The 20,555-nt window shown below is 42.2% G+C and overlaps 1 protein-coding gene across 2 annotated transcripts in view; it reads left to right on the forward strand.

Moving 5' to 3' along the window:
- Positions 1-20,555, forward strand: part of UNC13B (unc-13 homolog B) — a 263,053-nt gene that overhangs the window by 200,756 nt on the left and 41,742 nt on the right. The window contains exon 1 of one of the 2 annotated variants that reach the window (XM_047065922.1): positions 8,602-10,882. The exons of the other annotated variant lie outside the window; for it this stretch is intronic. Coding sequence (XP_046921878.1) covers positions 8,602-10,882 — 2,281 coding nt within the window. Of the gene's footprint in view, positions 1-8,601; positions 10,883-20,555 lie in introns of those variants that run through there. 2 annotated transcript variants of the gene reach the window in all.

The following is a 20,555-nucleotide window of genomic DNA, read 5'->3' on the forward strand; positions in this document are numbered from 1 at the left end:
GTTGCAGCAGCAAGGTAAGTGGTATCGAGTGTATGACTGACTGAATGACAAGCAGGGACAAAAGCAAAGCATTTGTGGGTGGAATACAGAGGAGCTACATTAATTACATAACTGCTGGAGCCAACTTGCTGGTGGGGGTCATTAGAATGAGTGAAAAATGGCATACTCAGCCCTGAGGGTAGAATCTTCACGTGCATGTGTTTATATGCTGATAATCTGACTATCTGTTCTTCCTTGGTACTCTTACACTCCTGTATGTATGTAAATAACTTAGCCAGCCCTCTGAATGTGTGCATACTTGTATACAAATAATCTGTTTCCACCTCTTGATATGTCCATGTTTATAAATAACCTGATCATTCCTTCCTGTGTGTACATAATAGAAACTCATTCAACTCATTCATTCCTTTTAAATGCTTATACACAAGCCATATCTTCCTCCATGTGCCTGTATCTGTATCTATATATAGATAGATATATAATCTCCTCTTTTATTTCGTGTGTGTGTGTGTGTGTGTGTGTGTTTACTCAGGTAACTTTCCTCTTCTGGTATATGCCTGTGTATATTAAGAAACCCTTCTATTTTTCCATTGTGTGAGTGTGTTTATACTGTTCTTCTGTCTGATGTATTAATTCTTCCCTCTCATGTGCATATGCCATATAGACAGAAAAGTCATCCTGAGTTTCCTCAATCTTGAGTGTGTATACACATGCATAATAATCTGTCCATTTTCATCATGCATGTACGGTAAAAATAGCACTAACTATAGAATGTAGACCCCTTTTTAAATCTTAGGTCTCCTCAGTGACCTTGGTCAAGTCATTTAGCCTCTCTGAGCTTCATTTTTCTCATTTATGAAATCAGAATGATCTTCCTTCCTGCCTCATAGGGTTCTGATGATAAAATATGTCATGATAAAATAGGAATCATGTAAACTATAAGATTCTAAACAAATATAATTTTACTATTGTTACATTTCCCTCTAGTGTGAGTTGTATAGGATAGTCTATCTTTGACTCAGCAGCATTGAGATTATGCTCTTGTCTGTGAGAAGTCTCTAAGTCTTCCCTGTAAAGGGTAGCTTCTATTGAAGTAATTAGGTTTCACCTGTAGTTTTGCCCAAAGTATTGGAAAGAAGCTACATATTGCTACAGGGGATCTAGAAAGGGTCAGATTGAAAGAGAGAAAAGGTCTCATCCTCTGCAGTTTAGGGCCTTAATACTTTGTTCTTTGTAGCCTTGAGGATTGAACGTGTCATAAAATGGAAATATGCTACCTCCAGCTAGGATCAAACTGAGCAGGTGAAAAGATGAATGAAAGAACAGAGCATTCTGCTGCCCCTGGGATGGCAGCCTCTAATGAACATCTGCTGCCAGGTTTTGAAGGCTCTCCAGAGTGTCCCCCATCCCAGCCTTCTAGACCTGTGTGTCCCATATGGTAGCCACTGGCTATATGTGGTAGTTGAGTACTTGTCTTGGCAGACAGGCTACTCTCAATTGAGATGTGCTGTAAATGTAAGATATGTAACAGAATATGAGGATTCAGCATGAAAGAAAGAATGCAAATATATGATGAATATTTTTTATATTGAATGCATGTTGAAATGATAGGATAATGAATTATATAAAATATATTAAAGTAAATTTTACTTTTTTTATTTTACTTTAATGTGGCTACTAGAAATTTTTAAATTACATATGTGGCTCACATTATATTTCTATTGGACACTGCTGCTCTAGACCTATCATTAGCACAAGGATCAGGGCACCTCTTCCAGCTGGAAGAACAAATGGAAGCCTCATGATAGCAACTATGGGAATGACAAGGAACCATGGCACAGCCTCTTCCTACTAGTCTCATATCCTAGAGAGATACAGGCTAATTACCAGCCTCTAGCAGAGGCTGGGGCTGCCACTACCCTCTTTATTTGTCTTGAATGAGACTCCAGAAAAATTTAAGTATATTTAGGGAGAAGTTTCCAACTTAGTTTTTACAATAAAAAGGGGTGATAAGCCATCAGTCTAAAAATAAACCTAGAACTGGAAGGCAGCATTTTGTGAGGGAAACAAAAGTGGACTAGAAATTAGGAGACTTGTATTCTAATGCAGCTCTGCCATCACTCATTTATCCTTTCCGTGGCACTGACTTCCCACTGTGTCAGGTCATATGCTTGGGATAGTAGTGCCCTGTGCCAGGCATTGGGAGATCAAAAACAAAGCACAGCTTCCATTGTAATGGAATTCACATCCACTGTGAATCCTCAAGCAAGAACCTCCCATTCAGGGGGCTGCCAAAGTAAAACAGATGAACAAAAGCAAGGGTATCATTTTGGGTGAAGGGTTTAAACTTGGGTAATAGAACTTTTGAGAACCTAGAATAGCTGTCCTGCCTAAAAGACTTTCACATTTAAAATTTAGGAAAACACTGTGATAGCTAAACAAAACTACTCCATAAGCTAGATCACAATGTAGTATGAGATTCCAGGCCTAGTACTGTATAAGAGTCTCTTTCAAATCTAAACTTCTCTGATTTGGTGTTCTGATTCCTTTTATTCAATGGCAAGATTTAATTTGTTTTGAGCACCCTATGTGCCAGGCACTGTTCTAGGTGCTGTGAGCAAAACAGTTCTATAGCAGTGAGCCAAACAGTCTCTACTCACATTCCAGAATAAAGAGGTAGGGGAAAGAGACACATAATAAACAAGCAAACAAATATATGATGTATCAGGTAGGTAGTAATAAGTTCTCTGAAGAAACTACAGCAGAGTAAGGAGATAGAGAATGTGGGTTTTTTTGTGGGGAGGGGTAGTTTTTAGAGGCTAGACATGCCTGCTCACATGCCTTCTTCAGTCTATTCATGAGAACCTTGAAGTAGTATGGAAAAAAGTATGATGATGCTTAAGAAAAAAACGTTGTGATGTTTTTTAAAGGCTGTAAGGCAGACTACATTGGGGTATTGCAGTAAGGGAGAGAGATTGAGCCCGACTCTGAATACAAGGAAGACTGAGAATTTATAGCTAAGGAACAGGGTGAGGGTCAGTGAATGGAAAATTACTAAGAGGAAACATCAAGGATAAGGGGAAGTCTGGCTAAACTGACTTGACAGGAGTTTTGCTGGAGGCACACCAAGGTGGTGGTTAAGGAATTTGGTCAGATATCAAAGGTGAAGAATTTTCACTAAACTGACCCAGCAGGATTCTTGCTAAAAGTGGACTGAGCAAACAGAGCTGAAGGTCAGGGACCTTGTCAGAAAGAGGACTCAGAGCAACCTGACTCAGGTTTGATCAAAGGAGAGAGTCTTTGTCATGAGTATCTGATTCTGGGTGCATATGTATTTGCTTTATGGTTGGTTATATTCCTTGGTATAGTAAACCTTGGTACTGCTGAAAGGGAGCGCTGGGCAGGGCAAGAATACCCAGCTCTCCTGACTGGCATTCATTCTTCATTTTGAGGTCTTGATATTCCAACCCTTTGAAGGCTGCATCCTCCCTTATGGTACTGTATGTTACCAGAGGTTCTGTCTCCTCTCTTGTATACAATGTTTGAGGTTTTCTTTCTTTTACCGTGTCCAGCTTCTGGCCTATAAATGGAGTTCCTCCTAATGCTGATGAGGAAGGATGGCCTGTCCTAGGAACTATAGTACCTAGGACCTTGTGATGCATTTAATCTAGGGCATTTTTTATTCCCTTTGGCTAATCTCACTTTTCATACTACGTGACCCTGATCACTTTCTCTGACAGGAATCTTTGTAAGCATTGATGCTTTCCCAAAGATTAACATCTTAAAAGTACCCAAACCTGTTGTAGCCCTAGAAATCCATTCCTGCCACCATATTAGCCATGCAACATAATTGGTAAATGGCCCAGGAAATGATCTGACCTCTATAGAAGGGAGGTGGGAGGTGCTGTCAGAGTTCTTAGCTCTCTGCCTTCTGGGCTTGTTTCACACAAAGTGAGAGGCTGCTTGATACATATACAGAGTTCTGGCCTGTTCCCAGAGGTCCCCAGCTGTTTCCTCCCAGCCAAGATTTGAGTCAGAAGCAATTTTACAAGGAATACTCGCATTCCTAATCACATTTATTTGGTAAGGCAGAGAAAGAGACAAAAGAATCAGCCATTTCAGAAAACTGAGTTGTTTTTTTTTTCTTCTTGACTTTTTTTGGTACGTTGGTGCTGATGTGATTTAAGGGTTTATTCCCTGCCATAGTTTTCAGCTCTCTATTGTTGAAGCTTACTACTTTTGATTTATTTATTTTGATGTGTTCCCTTTTCAAACGGAGCTATCCCTTGAAAGGGTTTCCTTATTTTTCCTAGGTTTAGTCATTCCTTAGAAAGATAGCAGAAAGGAGAAAGGTGTGGTCACTTTTTAGAGTGTGTGTATGAAGTTTGAAAAGTTGACTAGAGTAGATAGGCTAATAGGACAGGGCAGAATGACAGCTCTGGGTATCTTGAAGGAGTCCAGAGGGTCAAGTTGAGCTGGGTGGACCCCAATGCCTCTTTATCCCATTCTGGCTCAAATATTACTTCTTCTCTATGGCTTTCCCTGTCCTGATTTTGCTGGGCCTCTCACTGCCCCTCCATTCCCCCATCATTGGAATTAATGTCTATTATCTATTGTTTATTACAACTTTCATTATAACATGTTTTGCTTTATTTTGTGATGGCGAATTATGCCTATTTCCTTCTCCAAACCTTAATATATTAGAAAGCAGGGACCATGTGTCTTACATTCCTGGCACATAACTTGGTGCCTGACAAATCAATTGAATTGATTTAGAGATCAAACTGTCCTCATTCTTTGGCCCTTGTTATTTCATTCCTGTGGACAGTAGTAGCAAAGAGAGGCTGGGGGAGTAGATGGACTTGACTTGGGTCTCTTGGCCCTAAGGTTTGCCCTTTCAGCCTATGCTGGCTTCTGGTATCCTATTGGGTTCTGAGCAAAGTAACTGGTTGATTCTCTGGGCATTACATTGAAGTCTGTCCTCTGCTTCAAAACCTAAATATCTGGATGACCAAGTGGGTTTGGTGCCTTTGGGGAACCCATATCCCCAGGAGGTGATTCTTAAGTTCATTCAGGGTAGCGATTACCAATTCATAAGAAGGTTTGAGGAGAGTTTGTTTAATATGGAAGCAAGCATCTTTCTTTGAGGCTGGAAGAAGTTGCTGTGGCAGCTCTAGTTGGAAGTTTCCTATTTGTTAGTAACGTAGGAAACCAGGCAGCTTTGCCTTCAGTCCTTCAGGAGGCTGTAGGGAAAGACCCTGAACACAATGACTGTGCCATTTGCCCCTTGTATGACTTGCCAGACAGTGTTGTGGGCACTGCAGTCTTGGAGGGGACATCTGGCAAGACTGTCTAGGAAGTTAAACCAAGCCTATCTGGAGTATTGATCTGAAAAACAAATAGGCCTGAAGTTAACCTGGCCTGCATTGAAGCAATAGCGGGAGAATCAGTTTCATTTTTGTTCCTGAAAAGCTGCTTTCTCTTGACCTAAATGGGGCTGGTCTTGGAAGACCTGGCAATGGGTTCTGGGCCTCACCAGCCTTTGAACAGAAAAACTCGGGGCGCCTGGGTGGCGCAGTCGGTTAAGCGTCCGACTTCAGCCAGGTCACGATCTCGCGGTCCGTGAGTTCGAGCCCCGCGTCAGGCTCTGGGCTGATGGCTCAGAGCCTGGAGCCTGTTTCCGATTCTGTGTCTCCCTCTCTCTCTGCCCCTCCCCCGTTCATGCTCTGTCTCTCTCTGTCCCAAAAATAAATAAACGTTGAAAAAAAAAAAAAAAACATTAGAAAAACTTGCCTCCTATAGGTATCTGTCCCTTCTGCATGCTTTCAGACTGCCTGAGGGAACATGGCAAGCCCCTTGTCACCTGAGCAAAATACTGGGAACTGAATGTTTTGCTTCCTTTTTTAATCTTAAGGAAAAAGAAAAAAAACTTCTAGAAGAAAATAGGATTAACAAAGAATGACACATGTCAGTGGTATGATTGCAGGCAGTGCTACAGACCATTAAAAGAGACTAGGAAAGATAGGGGTTTGGGGCTAGGATAGAAGTCATGGTTTACTCAAATCATACCTTTTATGGGTGGTGGCATGCTTGGTAACATTCCTGTGACTATTTTCCCTACTGTACAGGTGAGGAAACTAAGGAACAGAGAAGTCAGGTGTTTAATCCAAGATCATTGGTGAAGCAAGACCTGACTTAAGTCTTTTGATTTTCAATCTAGTAGAACTCGCTCATGGCTTCATGTGGTCATACACAGAACTTTCATCTTGGTTCAGTAAGCAGTCTTTCTCTTTGAGACAAACTTGAAAGGCTGATTACCAGTTCCAGTCCTTATTGGGCCAGGGACCTTGTTCAAAGCTAATACCAGGTACCAAGACCAAAGCAGAGGCACCTAGACCTTGCACAGTTGGGGGGAGTAAAAGAGGGTAGCTTTGGAAATACAGATGTGCGCTTGTGGAAGGAGAGAAGGAATAATTTGATGAGTCAGTCTTAGAATTGGTACCTTTGCTGTTTAGACAGCTAGGCACTAATCCTAAGACCCAGCAGTTCTGGTTGTGCATATAGAACATCTCCTCTTTATCCCTCTCCCTCCCCCTGTCACAGAGTACAGTGAGTTGGCCTGATTAGGGATATAGCTGATCCTGGCCCTTTGAGACATAGGAGTAAATCAACAGTGCTTAAAAGGCATTAATTTGGCCTCTGCAGTGCCTCACAGAATGGGTAGCATCCTTAGGTGAGGAATTCCTAGATGGAGCAGAATTTTCAGATGAGCTACAGGGAAGAAGGGAAGACATGAAGTGGGAATTAATCTAGTTTCTGACTTTTGGTTCTTGGCCTAGTTATTTCCAGTAAAAGGGGTCAGTTTGATCTTTATCCCAAGTCTTGTGACTCATGCTTCTGATTCTTCCTAGTCTAGGAAAGCACAGTGCTTTTAACTTTTAAGCCCACAAACTGTAGATGGTGACCTTTCCTTAAAATGAATTCCTGTGGGAGCTGTCAGCTTGTGTTCTTCACAGGCAATTTTCCCCTTTTGGGGTTAACTTGAGTACTGGGGAAAAAGAAAAGGAGGCAGGAGTTGAGACAATTTAGAAATACAGATCAAATCTAGAAAATGGGCAAATCATCTCCGACTGAAGAACATGAAGGATTACATGTCTCCCACCAACCAGTCTTACCCCTCCCAGGGTAACCTAGCAGAGACAGAAAGTATTGGCAGTCCCATGCATTCCTGGGCTCTTAGCTTTTCTCTTTGTACTTTATACTCTGCTCCTTCCCTACACTTTGCATGTTTCCAGTAAAAAGGAAATGGATAACCACCCCATATAAGGTAATAGTCATCTTTACCTCTGTGGTAGTCCCTGGTAGCTTAGGGTATTAGGGGCAAGTCTGGTGGCAAGCTGTCTTCACCTTTTTGGAGAACAGCAAAGGACCTTGGAACCCTCTGATATAACCAACTTCCTTCCTGTCCTATGCATTGTTTTCTCTAGGCCAGAGGGCTAGAGCAATCCTCTGTTACTCTGGAAAATCACTTAACCTGGTGCTCTGAAAGAGGCATTAGACGAGATGCGCTGTGGAGGAGGAAAGCCAAACCTGTGTGTTGATTAGACTGCACCAAGCCCTTGGGGACTATTAAACGGAGTTCAGGACTCCAGGCTGTTCCTGAGCCTCCTTCATTCCCTGCTGTGTGTCCACCACATGTGTGTCTTTGGCCACATGCCCCTCCAGATCCAAACATGCTTAATGTACCTGAGTCTGGACAATGACTATGCTTACATAATACCACCTTACTCTAGAATTAAGTTTAGAAAACTTTTTTTCTCCAAGTTTGAAATACTTGCCATGGTCTTTTCTCCAAGTGAAGGGTTGCTGCCACTGAGCAAAGGGAAAACACTTTGTGCTATAAGCACAGGCAGGAACCAACATCTGAGTTGCTGAGTTTTCACCAGAACAACCAACTGGGAAAATAAACATTGTATGTCTTGTCTTTGTCTTTCACTGTGTATGTAATTTGAGCTTTGGTAGTTAAACATCTATTTGTTCATTCCTGAACCCGACCCTAGTGTTGAATTGTAAAGGTTCAGTCACTCACTGACCTTACCCACCTACTTCCCAGGAGTTTGTCTTAATCTTGATGTTTTTGGGTATTTGCCCAGAACACAATGACTTGATACATCATTTCTCTGATGGGAAGCCAAGGAAAGACAAGTGACTGCCTGCAGCCTTTAAGGCCAGCATTGGGAGACAGGTCAGGGTTGACTTCTACAGTCTTAGAAGGTAATATTCTTATTCCTGCTTGACAGTTTGATTCAGATTAAAATTATTCTGCTGCTTTCTGACCTGAGTGCATTATTTTCCTTTTTCATTAGCTACAGGATAAGAGTCAAGCCAGGATCCAGGGACATGTGCCGGGTTTGGAGACTACACATGGGATCATTCCAGGCAGCACTGTGGGCTAAGCCCAAAACATCAGCCAGCCTTAATTGCTAGAAATAGACTGAAAAGACTAGGGCAGGTTATTGCCTTCCAGGACAATCTCTGGTAAGCATTCTGACCAGAAATAAAAGGAAGAAGCAGAGAATCCCTCAGACCCTGAGGGAAAAAATGAAACGATTGTTGCAAGAGTCAGAGGAGGAAATCATGGTCACCTTGGGACCCTCCTCCAGGCTGTCCCCAGATAAGGCTAAGTCAGAGACTATGTGTGGCATCAAGAGCAAGTCCTCAGGCCCTACTGAATCCTTACCAGAGGACAGCTCCCTGCTCCCTCACTGTGGGTCCACAGCCTCAGCCATTAGTGGGGATAGAGATGGAGGCCTGGCCCAGCATTGCAGCTTTGAGCAGCAGACCAGCAGTCAGCTTCCTCTGGGCTCCACTGCCTGTGCTTCAGGGTCGGGCTCTCAGGACCTCTCATCTGTCAGCATTAGCACAAGCTGTCAAGAGCCCTCAGAAAGGAATCAAGCCAAGTCCCTTTTGTCCAGAGGCCCTCACCAAGGCTGCAGCTGTGAACAGCGAGAGCCTTTGGGGGATATAGTAGACTATATAATCAGAGAGCTACAAGGCATCAGCCGTCTCCAAACTGAAATTGCTGAACTGCAGCAGCACTTGAGCCAAGTCCGGGGTTCAGTGGATGAAGTGTCTAGCTGTGTAGACTCAGTTCTGAGTGAAATAGAAGGCTTGCAGGTGGGCAGCAGCTCTCTGGCTAAGGTATGTGTGGGGGAAAAGGCCCAGGAACCCCATGTGGACAGACCCAGTGAAGAAGCCATTCTGTATCTGTATGGACTTCCAGAGCAAGATGGGGAAAATACCATGGAGCTGGTGCACAGCTTCCTGGCCATGCACCTCTGTGTTAATGGCATGCAGTGCAACAGGTACATCAAAGAGGCTTACAGGGCAGGCAAAGCCCCAGCCCCCAGGCCTACTGTTGTGAAACTTGCCCATTTAGAGCACAGAGACTTCATCTTGCAGAAATCCATCCTTTTGCAGAGTGTAGGGGTCCGGATTGCCACCAAAGAAGAACCAAGCTGGCCACAGTGCTATAAGAATCCCCCAAAGGAGTCTCTGTCATTTTTGCAGCAACTTCAGGACCATAATTCAAATTCTTTAAACCAGCATGAATCACTTCTTCAGATGGAAACAGGGGACACAGGACCCATAACAGGAGCATCTCAAATGAGGGCTCAAAATCAACACAGAGAACCTCAAACCCCTGAGCAGCAAGGCCTTTCCTTCCCACCCGAGAATAATTTCATAAAGTCAAGTGATGTGTCTAAGCCAGGAGATGAAGTAAAAGGAACATTAGGAACCTCCCAAGTTATCATTGACAGTTGTGGTGGTGAGCTGACAGGGAAAGAGGCTACTCTGTCCACCTTCCATCAATTTGAGGAACCTTCCCTAGTGTTAATCTCAAAAGAGGGTTCTGGGACATCCCAGGTTTTCAAACAGTCCAGCGAAGGATTTGAAGTATGTAGTGTAGGAAAAAGAGGAAACCACTGCAGCAATAAAAGTGAGGCTGGCAGCTGTCTGTCACTGTCTGGGTTGCTGAAGACAGAAGATGAGCTCCTGGCCTGTGAAGCTGGGCTTGATATTCTAAGCTCAAAGCAGCTTGAGGACCTTTTGACAGACAAGTCCAGAAGGTTTGCAACTCTGAGCCGTGATCGCATGATGGAGGAAATTATCATAGGGCCTGAGACTTTCAGTGACATGGTTCATATTGACTTGAATGAGGAGGAGGAACATGCTACTCAGGTCCTTAAAGATGTCTTTGAAAAGTCCTCCTGTGGTCTGGTTGGCTCGCAGGAGGATGAAGATCTAGAAATTAAGTTTTACAAAAGCAAACTGGGCCGAGCAATTCATCACTTTCGTTCAGCTCTGCAGGGTGTGTTTCAGAAGCTTGAGAATAGTGGGTCCATCAGTCCTGAGGACCTGGAAAGCAATGAAAGTGGTTCTCAGTCAGAGAACAGTGATAGACTTCTTGGGACGTTGAGTTCAGAGGGTGCTCAGGATTTCTCTGTGGAGAGCCCTGGGAGTCAGGAGAGTGAGAGCTTGCTCAGTATGGTCTCTGGTGGAGTGGGCATCTCTTCACAGAGAGACCAAACCTTTCAGGATCCCAGCAACTTCTCTCTGGCTTCTAACTCCTCGCCTATTGCATATGCGTTGCCAGGTTTTGCTCTGGCTCCATGTCTGGGAAATGAAACTTGTTCCAGGCCTGAATCTCCCAAGCAGGGCAGACTAAGCCTAGAGCAAGTGTGTGCAGAGACCATCTACCTCAACAAGTGCATCAACAACTTTAAAAATGTTCTGAGAGAGAAAAGACTGAGACAGAAAAAACTTTTGCACGAACTAGTACAGAAGGCAAACCATCTCTCAGTAGAAGACATACACTCAGGTATTCCAAATCAATGTTTAATGGGGTCACAGCTGGCTGGGTATGGTCTCCATCAGACAAGTGTGAGACCCGGCTTGGTGGTGAGTTTCACAAGGTGATGGGGGAGGCCCACGGCTTAAATCCGTCTAAATTACTTGAATACAGATTTTTAAACTAATCCTGTGGGAACTGGAGTGAAAGAGGGTTCTAGAGCAACAGGAAAGGGATTCCTATCTCAAACGGAACTTCCAATCTTTTGGGGGTGGGTGCGGCTTTAGAAGCTACCTTTTTAAAAGAGGGAGGAACATGTGGGCAGAAGTAGTTTACAGCTGCAGGACTTTTAGGATATGCCAGTGTGAAGTTGGTGTGTAGGAGGCAGGAATGGGCATGTTGCTCACAGGCACTAGAGGGGCTGATGCAATCCTACATTGCATTTTAAAATTATTCTTTTCATGGGTTTATTGCTGAGATAAGATTGCTAGTTCCCCAGGAGTTGATGGGCTATTGTAGGAATTTCCCTTATCCTGAACTTTCTTCTTCCCAGTACTGGACTTCACACAGAACTTTATTTTCGACTTGAAGCTGTCCAGTGCTTTCCCTGCCCAAGAGCCGTCTGCCTTTCACAGGTCATATTCCTTTTCTTCCATCTCCAGCTAAAGGCTTCTCACCTAAATTGGAGAATGGAATGGTTTTGAATCAAGAAATGAGAGAACTTTTTTTTTTCTAGGCAGCATGGAGATAATGTAGTTTTAAAATTATTTCTCCCAATCAAAATTAAATTTATCCAAAGAGCATATGCTGTATTCATCCAGTTTTGAATGTAAATGGGGTTGTCCTCTTATGCATATAACCTGATTAATGTTCTTAAGGGAGAATTAAAATTATGAAACATATTGTGTTGACAAAGGTGTGAGGGAACAGGCACTCATACATTGCTGGTGGGATGGGAGTGTAAATTGGTATAACCTCTAAGGAAGACATTTGGCAAAATGTATCAGAATTCTACATACCCTTTGTGCCCCAGAATCACTTCCAGGAATATATCCGGCAGGTTTATTTTCACATGTGGAAAGGACATGTGTTCTATTTTTGAAGCATTGTTTTTAGTAGCAAAGAGTGAAAACAATGTTTGTTAAGAAAGACTGGCTAAATAACTTACTGGCACCCCCTAACAATGGAATACAGTACCATATAGCTATAAAAAGAATAAGGTAGCTCTTTACTGAAATGGAGATATCTCCAAGACATATTGCCATATGGAAAAACAAGGTGCAGAACAGTATGTATAAGATGCCCCACATTTGTATAAAAAAGAGAGGGAAAGAATACACAGACCCATAGTGTCTGTGTCTGTTTGTGTAGGATATCTAACAAAGATACATAGGAGACTGATACCTGATTGCCCATAGGGAAAAGTACTAGGTGAAAAACTAATGAGATGAAAAATAAATTTTTTCCCACTGTATATCTTTTTATGCTTTTTAGAATCTGAATAATGAATGTAATACCAAGTCATAAAATTAAAAAAATCACATGTTCCTTTCAAATATCCCTGGATCTACTCCTTATAGCTTATCCAAAAAGTCTAGGGGCACTTGGGTGGCTCATTTGGTTATTTGTCCGACTCAATCTCAGCCCAGGTTTTGATCTCAGGGTTGTGAGTTCAAGTCCTGCACTGGGCTCTTCACTGGATGTGAAGCCTACTTGGAAGGGAGGGAGGGAGGGAGGGAGGGAGGAAGGAAGGAAGGAAGGAAGGAAGGAAGGAAGGAAGGAAGGAAGGAAATGTGGAAATGTGGAAATGTCAGTCTAAATTCCTTCACTTGGCATTCAGGACCATTACAGTTGGTCTCTAGTTTGCATTTGCAGGCTTATCTCGTCCCACTATACTCCACCCAAAAGGAAACTCTGCTGTCTCACAAATTCACCTTGTACTTTCTGTTCTCAGCATATTCACATATAGATGCTTCCTTCTAGTCTAAGGTGCTGTGTTCGTCAAATCAGCCTAGCAAAATTTAGTCAGTTCTTCATTGTACAGCCAAAATATCACCTCTTCCAGAAAGCTTTCTGTAATTCCTCAGCTGTAAGGGATTTCTTTCTCCACTTAACTTTGCAGCCCTTTTTCCTTCTCACTGGGCATTTAGAAATTTTTACATTACAGCAACAATAGAAACAACAAATATCAAAGCAGTACTTCCTTACCAGCTCCTTTAACCTTGGTGGTTGGTTGGTCGGTGGTTGATGTTAGCATGAACACCCAACACACTTGAGCTGACTTTTCAGCTTGCAAATTTCCCTTCCGAGTTGATACCCTGGTGGGTAATGCAGGAGCTTGTGGTACCTGTGGTAAGCAGGTGGTGGCAGCAGCAGTGATAATGAGACAAGGTAGGTTTTCTGAAGCACCAGTAAGAAAGCAAGCCAAAGTTCTGGGTCTTAGCCAAGATCAAGTCTGGCCTGTGGGTGGGCTCCAGGGGGAGCGGTGGAGGGTGCTGGGTCTAGGCCTGACTCCAGCAACATTCCATAGCGCAGGAAGAATGGAGCAAGGTGAGCACAAAGAACAGCCTTTCACCCGCACACTTTTGTTACAGAGTCCAGAACAGTAGCCACCCTAAGCTGGTAAACTGATTCTCAATATTAGTAACAGTGGCTACTACCACAATGGAACATTTAAGATTTCCCTTTCTTCACTGCTCTGCTTGGAACATTTTAGGGCCCAAGGTTACTAGTAGCTTACCACTGAGTTCTTATTTTTCATCTCTTATCTTCTCTTTTGGAGACTACATAGGCACTGTTTTAAGTACTGTCACATGCATTAAATAAAAATGTGATTCTTTTCTTTCTACTACTGTACCAAAATAGCTTTTGTCAAGGCCATCAGATGACCACCATATTGCCAAACTCCTGGTTCATTTTTAGTCCTCCTCTTAATCAGTCAATCAGCAACTTGACGTAATTGATTGTCTTTTCATTATAATAGCTTTATTGAGTTATAATTTACATGCCATAAAGTTCACCCTTAAAAAGTGCACAACTAGGGGCGCCTGGGTGGCGCAGTCGGTTAAGCGTCCGACTTCAGCCAGGTCACGATCTCGCGGTCCGTGAGTTCGAGCCCCGCGTCAGGCTCTGGGCTGATGGCTCAGAGCCTGGAGCCTGTTTCCGATTCTCTGTCTCCCTCTCTCTCTGCCCCTCCCCCGTTCATGCTCTGTCTCTCTCTGTCCCAAAAATAAATAAACGTTGAAAAAAAAAAAAATTAAAAAAAAAGTGCACAACTACTGTTTTTTGTTGTTGTTTTTTTAGTATGTTCACCAAATTATGCAGCCATCAACTCCAGAACATTTCTATCACCCCAAAAAGAAACTCCTTTCCTATTACTGGTCACTTTTCAATCTCCTTTGCTTCCAGCCTCTAGCAACCACTAATTGACTTTTTGTTTCTGTGGATTTGCCTGTTCTGGACATTGCATATAAATGGATTCATATAACATGTGGCCTTCTGTGACTGGTTTCTTCCACTTAGCATATTTTCAAGATTCAACCATGTTGTAACATGTATCGATACTGTGGTTGGAATAATATTCTGTTATATGGATATACTATATTTTGTTTATACATTCATCATTTGATGGGCATTTGGTTTGTTCTTTACTACTTTTTGGCTATTACAAATAATGTTGCTGTGAACATTTGTGTACAAGTTTTTGTGCAGACATCTTTTCATTCTCTTGGGTATATATTAGAAGTGGAATTGCTGGGTTATATGATAACTCTTGAGTTTAACATTTTCTCAGAAATTGCCAGACTGTTTTCCAGTGTGGTTGCACCATTTTACATTCCCACCAGCAAGGCATGAGAGTTCTAATTTCTCCACATCCTCGCCAACACTTATTAATGTTTGTGTTTTTTTATTTTACCCATCCTACTGGACGTGAGTGGTATCTTACTGTGGTTTGATTTGCATTTCCCTAGTGGCTAATGATGTTAAGCATCTTTTCATGTGCATATTGACCATTTTTATATTTTTTTGGAGAAATGTCTATTGAAATTGAGTTGTCTTTTTGTTTTGAGTTGTAAGACAACTTTATATATTCTGGAACATGACCCTTATCACATATGTGATTTGTGAGTATTTTCCCACAATCTTTGTCTTTTCACTTTCTTGAAGGAGTTTTTTGAAGCATACATGTTTTATTAAACTTTTTTTTTTTTAATTTTTTTTCAACGTTTATTTATTTTTGGGACAGAGAGAGACAGAGCATGAACGGGGGAGGCGCAGAGAGAGAGGGAGACACAGAATCGGAAACAGGCTCCAGGCTCTGAGCCATCAGCCCAGAGCCCGACGCGGGGCTCGAACTCACGGACCGCGAGATCGTGACCTGGCTGAAGTCGGACGCTTAACCGACTGCGCCACCCAGGCGCCCCTAAACTTTTTTTTTTTTTTTAAACTAGAGCGTGCACAAGTGGGGGATAAGGGCAGAGGGAGAGAGAGACTGAGAATCTTAAGCAGGCTCCATGAGGAACATGGAGCTTCAATGCAGGGTTTGATCATGACCTGAGCTAAAGTCAAGAGTCGGACGCTCAACCGAGCCACCCAGGCACCCCTAAATTTTTTTATTGTGGTAAAATATACATGATATAAAATTTATCATTTTAAACATTTTAAATTTATTCATGTTGTTGTGCAACCATCACCATCATCCATTATCCAGAACTTTTTCATCTTCCCCAGCTGAAGTTCTGTACCTATTAAACTAACTCCCTATTCTCCTCTCCCACAAATCGTTGGCAACCACATCTACTTTCTGTCTCTCTAAATTTGACTACTCTATGTACCTCATATAAGTAGAATCACACAATATTGGTCATTTTGTGGCTGGCCTATTTTACTTGGCATAATGTTCTCTCAAGGTTCATCCATGTTGTAGCATGTGTCCTTTCTTTTTAAGGCTGAATGGTATTCCGTTGTATGTGTATATATACCACGTTTTGTTTATCCATTCATTTGTAGATAGACACTTGGGTTTCTTCCACCCTTTGGCTATTGTGAATAATGCTGCCGTGAACATGGGTGTATAAATATCAGTTTTGAATCCTCACTTAAATTTCCTTTGGGTACATAACGAGAAGTGGAATTGCCATATTGTTTTCTACAGTGGCTGCACCATTTTGCATTCCTACCAACAGTGCACAAAGGTTGTAATTTCTCTACATCCTTGCCAACAGTTGTTACTTCTTTCTCTCTTTCTCTCTCTCTCTTTTGTGATAGCCATTATAATGGGTATGAAATAGAGTGCAAAAGTTTTAAATTTTGATGGAATTCAATGTATATATTTTTCTTGTGTGGATTGTGTTTTTGATTTCCTAGTTAAGAAACCATTGTCTAATCCAAGGTTGCAAAGAAGTAACCTTGTTTTTTTCTTTTTTAAAAAAACATATTTTTTAATGTTTATTTAAAAAAAAATTTTTTTTAACGTTTATTTATTTTTGAGATAGAGAGAGACAGAGCATGAATGGGAGAGGGTCAGAGGGAGGGAGACACAGAATCCGAAACAGGCTCCAGGCTCTGGGCTGTCAGCACAGAGCCCAACGCAGGGCTCGAACTCACGGACCACGAGATCATAACCTGAGCCGAAGTCGGCCGCCCAACTGACTGAGCCGCCCAGGCGCCCCTTAATGTTTATTTTTGAGTGAGAGAAAGACAGAGTGTGAGTGGGGAGGGGCAGAGTGGGAAACACAGAATCCAAAGCAGGCACCAGGCTCTGAGCTGTCAGCATAGAGCCTGATGTGGGGCTTGAATTCATGAACTGCAAGATTGTGTGACCTGAGCCGAAGTTGGACACTTAACCCACTGAGCCACCCAGGCACCCGTCCTATGTTTTTTTCTAAACGTTGTTTAGTTTTAGCTCTTTTAGGTCGATGATCCATTTTGAAATAATTTTTGTGTGGTGTTTGGGAGATAGGGATCCAACTTGATTCATATGCATATGGATATTCAAACACCATTTGTTGAAAAAAACTCTCTCCATTGAATGGTCTTGGCACGCTTGACAAAAATCAACTGACTGTAAATTTTAGAGTTTATTTCTGGATCCTCAATTCTATTCCATTGATCTTTTAGTCTGTCCTTATGCCTCAGGTGCTTCTTTTTGAAAAACTTTCTTCACTTTGTTTCTAGACCACCTCTCTGTATTGGTTCTTCCCCAGTTCTATATTGACCATTCCTTCTTAACCATCTTTGTTGGTCCCTCCTCATTTTCCCAATCTTGTAGCATCCCAGGATTCAATCCTGATTTCTTTTTATTCATACTCATGGTCTAGATAATCTCTTTCAATATCATGAGTTTTATAAGTATTCCCAGATTTATATCTCTGGCCCACACATCTTCCATGAACACCCGACTCTACATTTACTTAACATTCATATTTGGAAGTAAATAGGCGTATCAGATTTGACATACCAAAACCAAACTCCTGGTCCTTTTCCCAAGCCCCTGCCAAACCTACTTTTCCTATAGTCATCTTACCAGTAAACGGCAACTCGATTCTTAGAGCTGCTCAGGCCCAAATCCGTAGAGTCATTCTTGGCTTTTCCTTTTTTCTCATAGCCCACATCCAATCAGTTAGTAAATCTGCCTGCTCTCCCTTTAAAAGGTAACCTAAAGCTTACCACTATTTCTGCCTTAACCACTAATATCCTTGTCTAAGTCACCATTTTCTCTTACCCAGATGATTTCATAGCCTAACTTGTCTCTCTGCTTCTACCTTTGTTCTACAGTCTGTTTTCCCCACAGCAATCAGAGTTTGTAATCCTTACAAAACATGAGTTAGAGCGTATCACTACTCTGTTCAAAAGCTTCCATTGATTTTTCAGTATCAGAATGAAAGCTAAAGTGCTTATGAGCTTGCAGAGCCCTATTTGAACCAGTACTCTATTGCAAACTTGCTGTTCCTCCACACCGGCTATGCTCTCACCTCAGGCTTTGGGCTTGCTGTATATTCTGACTGGAGTACTTTTCTCCTAGAACTCTGAATAGCTTCTTCACTCATTTCCTTTTGGTCTCTGCTTAGATGTCACATTATCAATAAGGCCTTCCTGACAACCTTTTGTAAAACTTTAATAGTAACTGTAGCATCACCACAGGGGCATTATCTTTTACCCTTACCTGAATTTTGCAGCAGAGTCTCTATAGATCCTGGCACCAAATGCCTGTTTTGAATTTTGGCTTTGCCACTTGCTGTGATTTTAGGCAGGTTTTTTAACTTCTGTGATAATCTTCAGTTAATCAACAAAAAAAATTGAGATAATAGTATTTACCCAGTAGAGTTGTTGAGAGAAATAAATGAGCTTACTCTAATAAAATGTCAGATACATGATGTGTTCACTTAATGTTAGCTACTTTCATTGTCTTCATGATTATTAATCATCAGCTCCTACTCTAGAATAGAAACTTACCAAGATCAGGGAGTTTGTTTCATTCTCTGCTGCATCACCAGCACTGAGGACAGTGCCTAGTGTGTAGTAGGTTCTCAATATGTACTTGTTGAAGAAATGAATCCTTGCTGTAACTTTAGGAGGTAGAGTTCTTATCTGCTTTTTACAGGTAAGGAAATGCAGGCTCATATCAGTGGAGTGCCTCAAGTCTTTTCACTCCCAACTACAATGGAGTTAAGATTGTTTTAATGATGAGGAAGTATGTCCCTTCCTTATAAAATGGAGTGTCTGGAAGAGTGCTATCCTTCTTAGGGGTCAGGCAATTTTTTTTCCCCTAGACATATAGCACTTAAACTGAAAACTAAATCTAAGTAGAAAAATATTAAGGCATTTTAAGAAGTTAGGAAGCACAAAAAGTTTGACTCTTAACAAGAAAGGTTTTGTGGGGTGCCTGGGTGATTCAGTCGGGTAAGAGTCCCACTTTGGCTCAGGTCATGTGACCTTATAGTTGGTGAGTTCCAGCCCTACATTGGGCTCTCCGCTATCAGGGCAGAGCCCACTTCTACAATCCTCTGTCTCCCTCTCTCTCTGCCCCCCCCCCCAGTCGCAGCGTGCACGCTCTCTCTTTCCAAAATAAGCATTTTTTTAAAAAAAGAGGGGCACCTGGGTGGCTCAGTTGGTTAAGCGTTCTACTTCAGCTCAGGTCATGATCTCACAGTTTGCAAGTTCGAGCCCCACGTCGGGCTCTCTGATGTCAGCATGGAGCCTGCTTTAGATACTCTGTCTTCCTCTCCCTCTGCATCTCCTCTGCTTATGTGCGCACTCTCTCTCTCAAAAATAAATTAAAAAAAAAAAAAAAGAAAGGGTTTTGTTATATTTGTCCAGTGGGTGGGACAAACTAAAGCGCTAATACAGCAGTTCCTTGCAGTGTGGAATATGGTACAGGCTACTGGCTAACAGACCTACGTTTTTCTCTGGTGATTGGCAAAAGACCTGTTCTGAGAAGCTGTTGTTTTCTAAGTCCTCAAAGTTCAGTTCCTTTAACTACATACAAATGCTGGGAGATGTGCTAAGCCCTCAGGCTACAAGGGTAAAATTGTATATATATATGGAGAGCCTTGACAGCCTTGTCAGCAGATTCTTAGGTATTATGGGGAACTCTGGGAAGAACAGAAAGACACAAAGTAACTTTGACATGATGTATACAGTGTATTTTCAAGATAGTGGAGGAGGAGAGAAACCTTTCCAATTTGAATCACAGGGTCAGTTAAAGTGTTCCTTGCCTAATTTTCATTTTCAAAGACAGCAGAATACAATAAGGGAGGTGGGTGTAAATGTAGGAGAGATATGACCCATTCCAGCAAGTGTCTTTTGCATCTCATTCACCTTCCTATAGCTGCACTATTTTGGAGGATACCTATTCCTGAATTAACTCTTCTGTCAGGTCAGGTGACCCATTAAGTCATCAAAAATAGCTGAAAAATTGGAAATTTAGGAATTAGTTTTTATGATTCTCCCTTTTACTTGTTATGTAATGTCAGTGGATCTTTAAAAGGGAGGGAAAAGAAAGAGGGTAGCTGATCAGCCCAGGTGAATGTACTTGCCTTAGAGAAGGAAACCTGTGGAGCTGTCCATATGTGGCCTAGAGACAATGTAGTCTGATGATTAGGAGGAGTAATTTCTGGACTTTATCTTCCTTTACTGTGACTTGCTAAAGCCCTTCTGGAAGCATCAATTTCCTTTGGAGAATTGTTCTGGATTTAATAGATAATCAGGCCTGGAGTTGCCATCACGGTTTTGTCATCTAGATCATGGTAACTTTGTAGGTCAGTGGCCAGTTGATGCCCCCAACTATGGCCTTTGAGTATCCCGGTCCTAGCCTTAACTCCAGGCCTTAACCTGGCCTAACTTAACTTAGGCTTTGGGAAAACAGGCCAGGGTTACTGGGCAAATGCATGGCCTGCATTGTGAAATGGAAAGGGTTCAGTCACCAGGCCTTTGGCGTTTGAGGACTTATCCCAGATCCAGAGTGAGCTCATGTAGCTTCCAAGGAAGGAACTCCCTCTGTGCTTAGCCCAGCTCAGATAGCCTGTTGGAGTGACCCTTGGTAACAAAGTGTGTGGCACTGGTTTCCTTGATGCTGCATGCAGGCCACTTTGGAAAGGGAAGAAAGGTGATTGAAATCCCCAGGCAGGCTTTGTCCTTTAGTTTGAGTTGCCAAACCAGGAATGGTCTAAACTAAAAGGAGGGGCCAGTCAATAGGGGAGGT

Source organism: Lynx rufus, unplaced genomic scaffold, assembly GCF_022079265.1.
Source record: "Lynx rufus isolate CCGP_SWC_20201006 ecotype Redwood Valley unplaced genomic scaffold, mLynRuf1.p SCAF_10, whole genome shotgun sequence".
In the NCBI taxonomy this organism is placed as follows: Eukaryota; Metazoa; Chordata; class Mammalia; order Carnivora; family Felidae; genus Lynx; species Lynx rufus.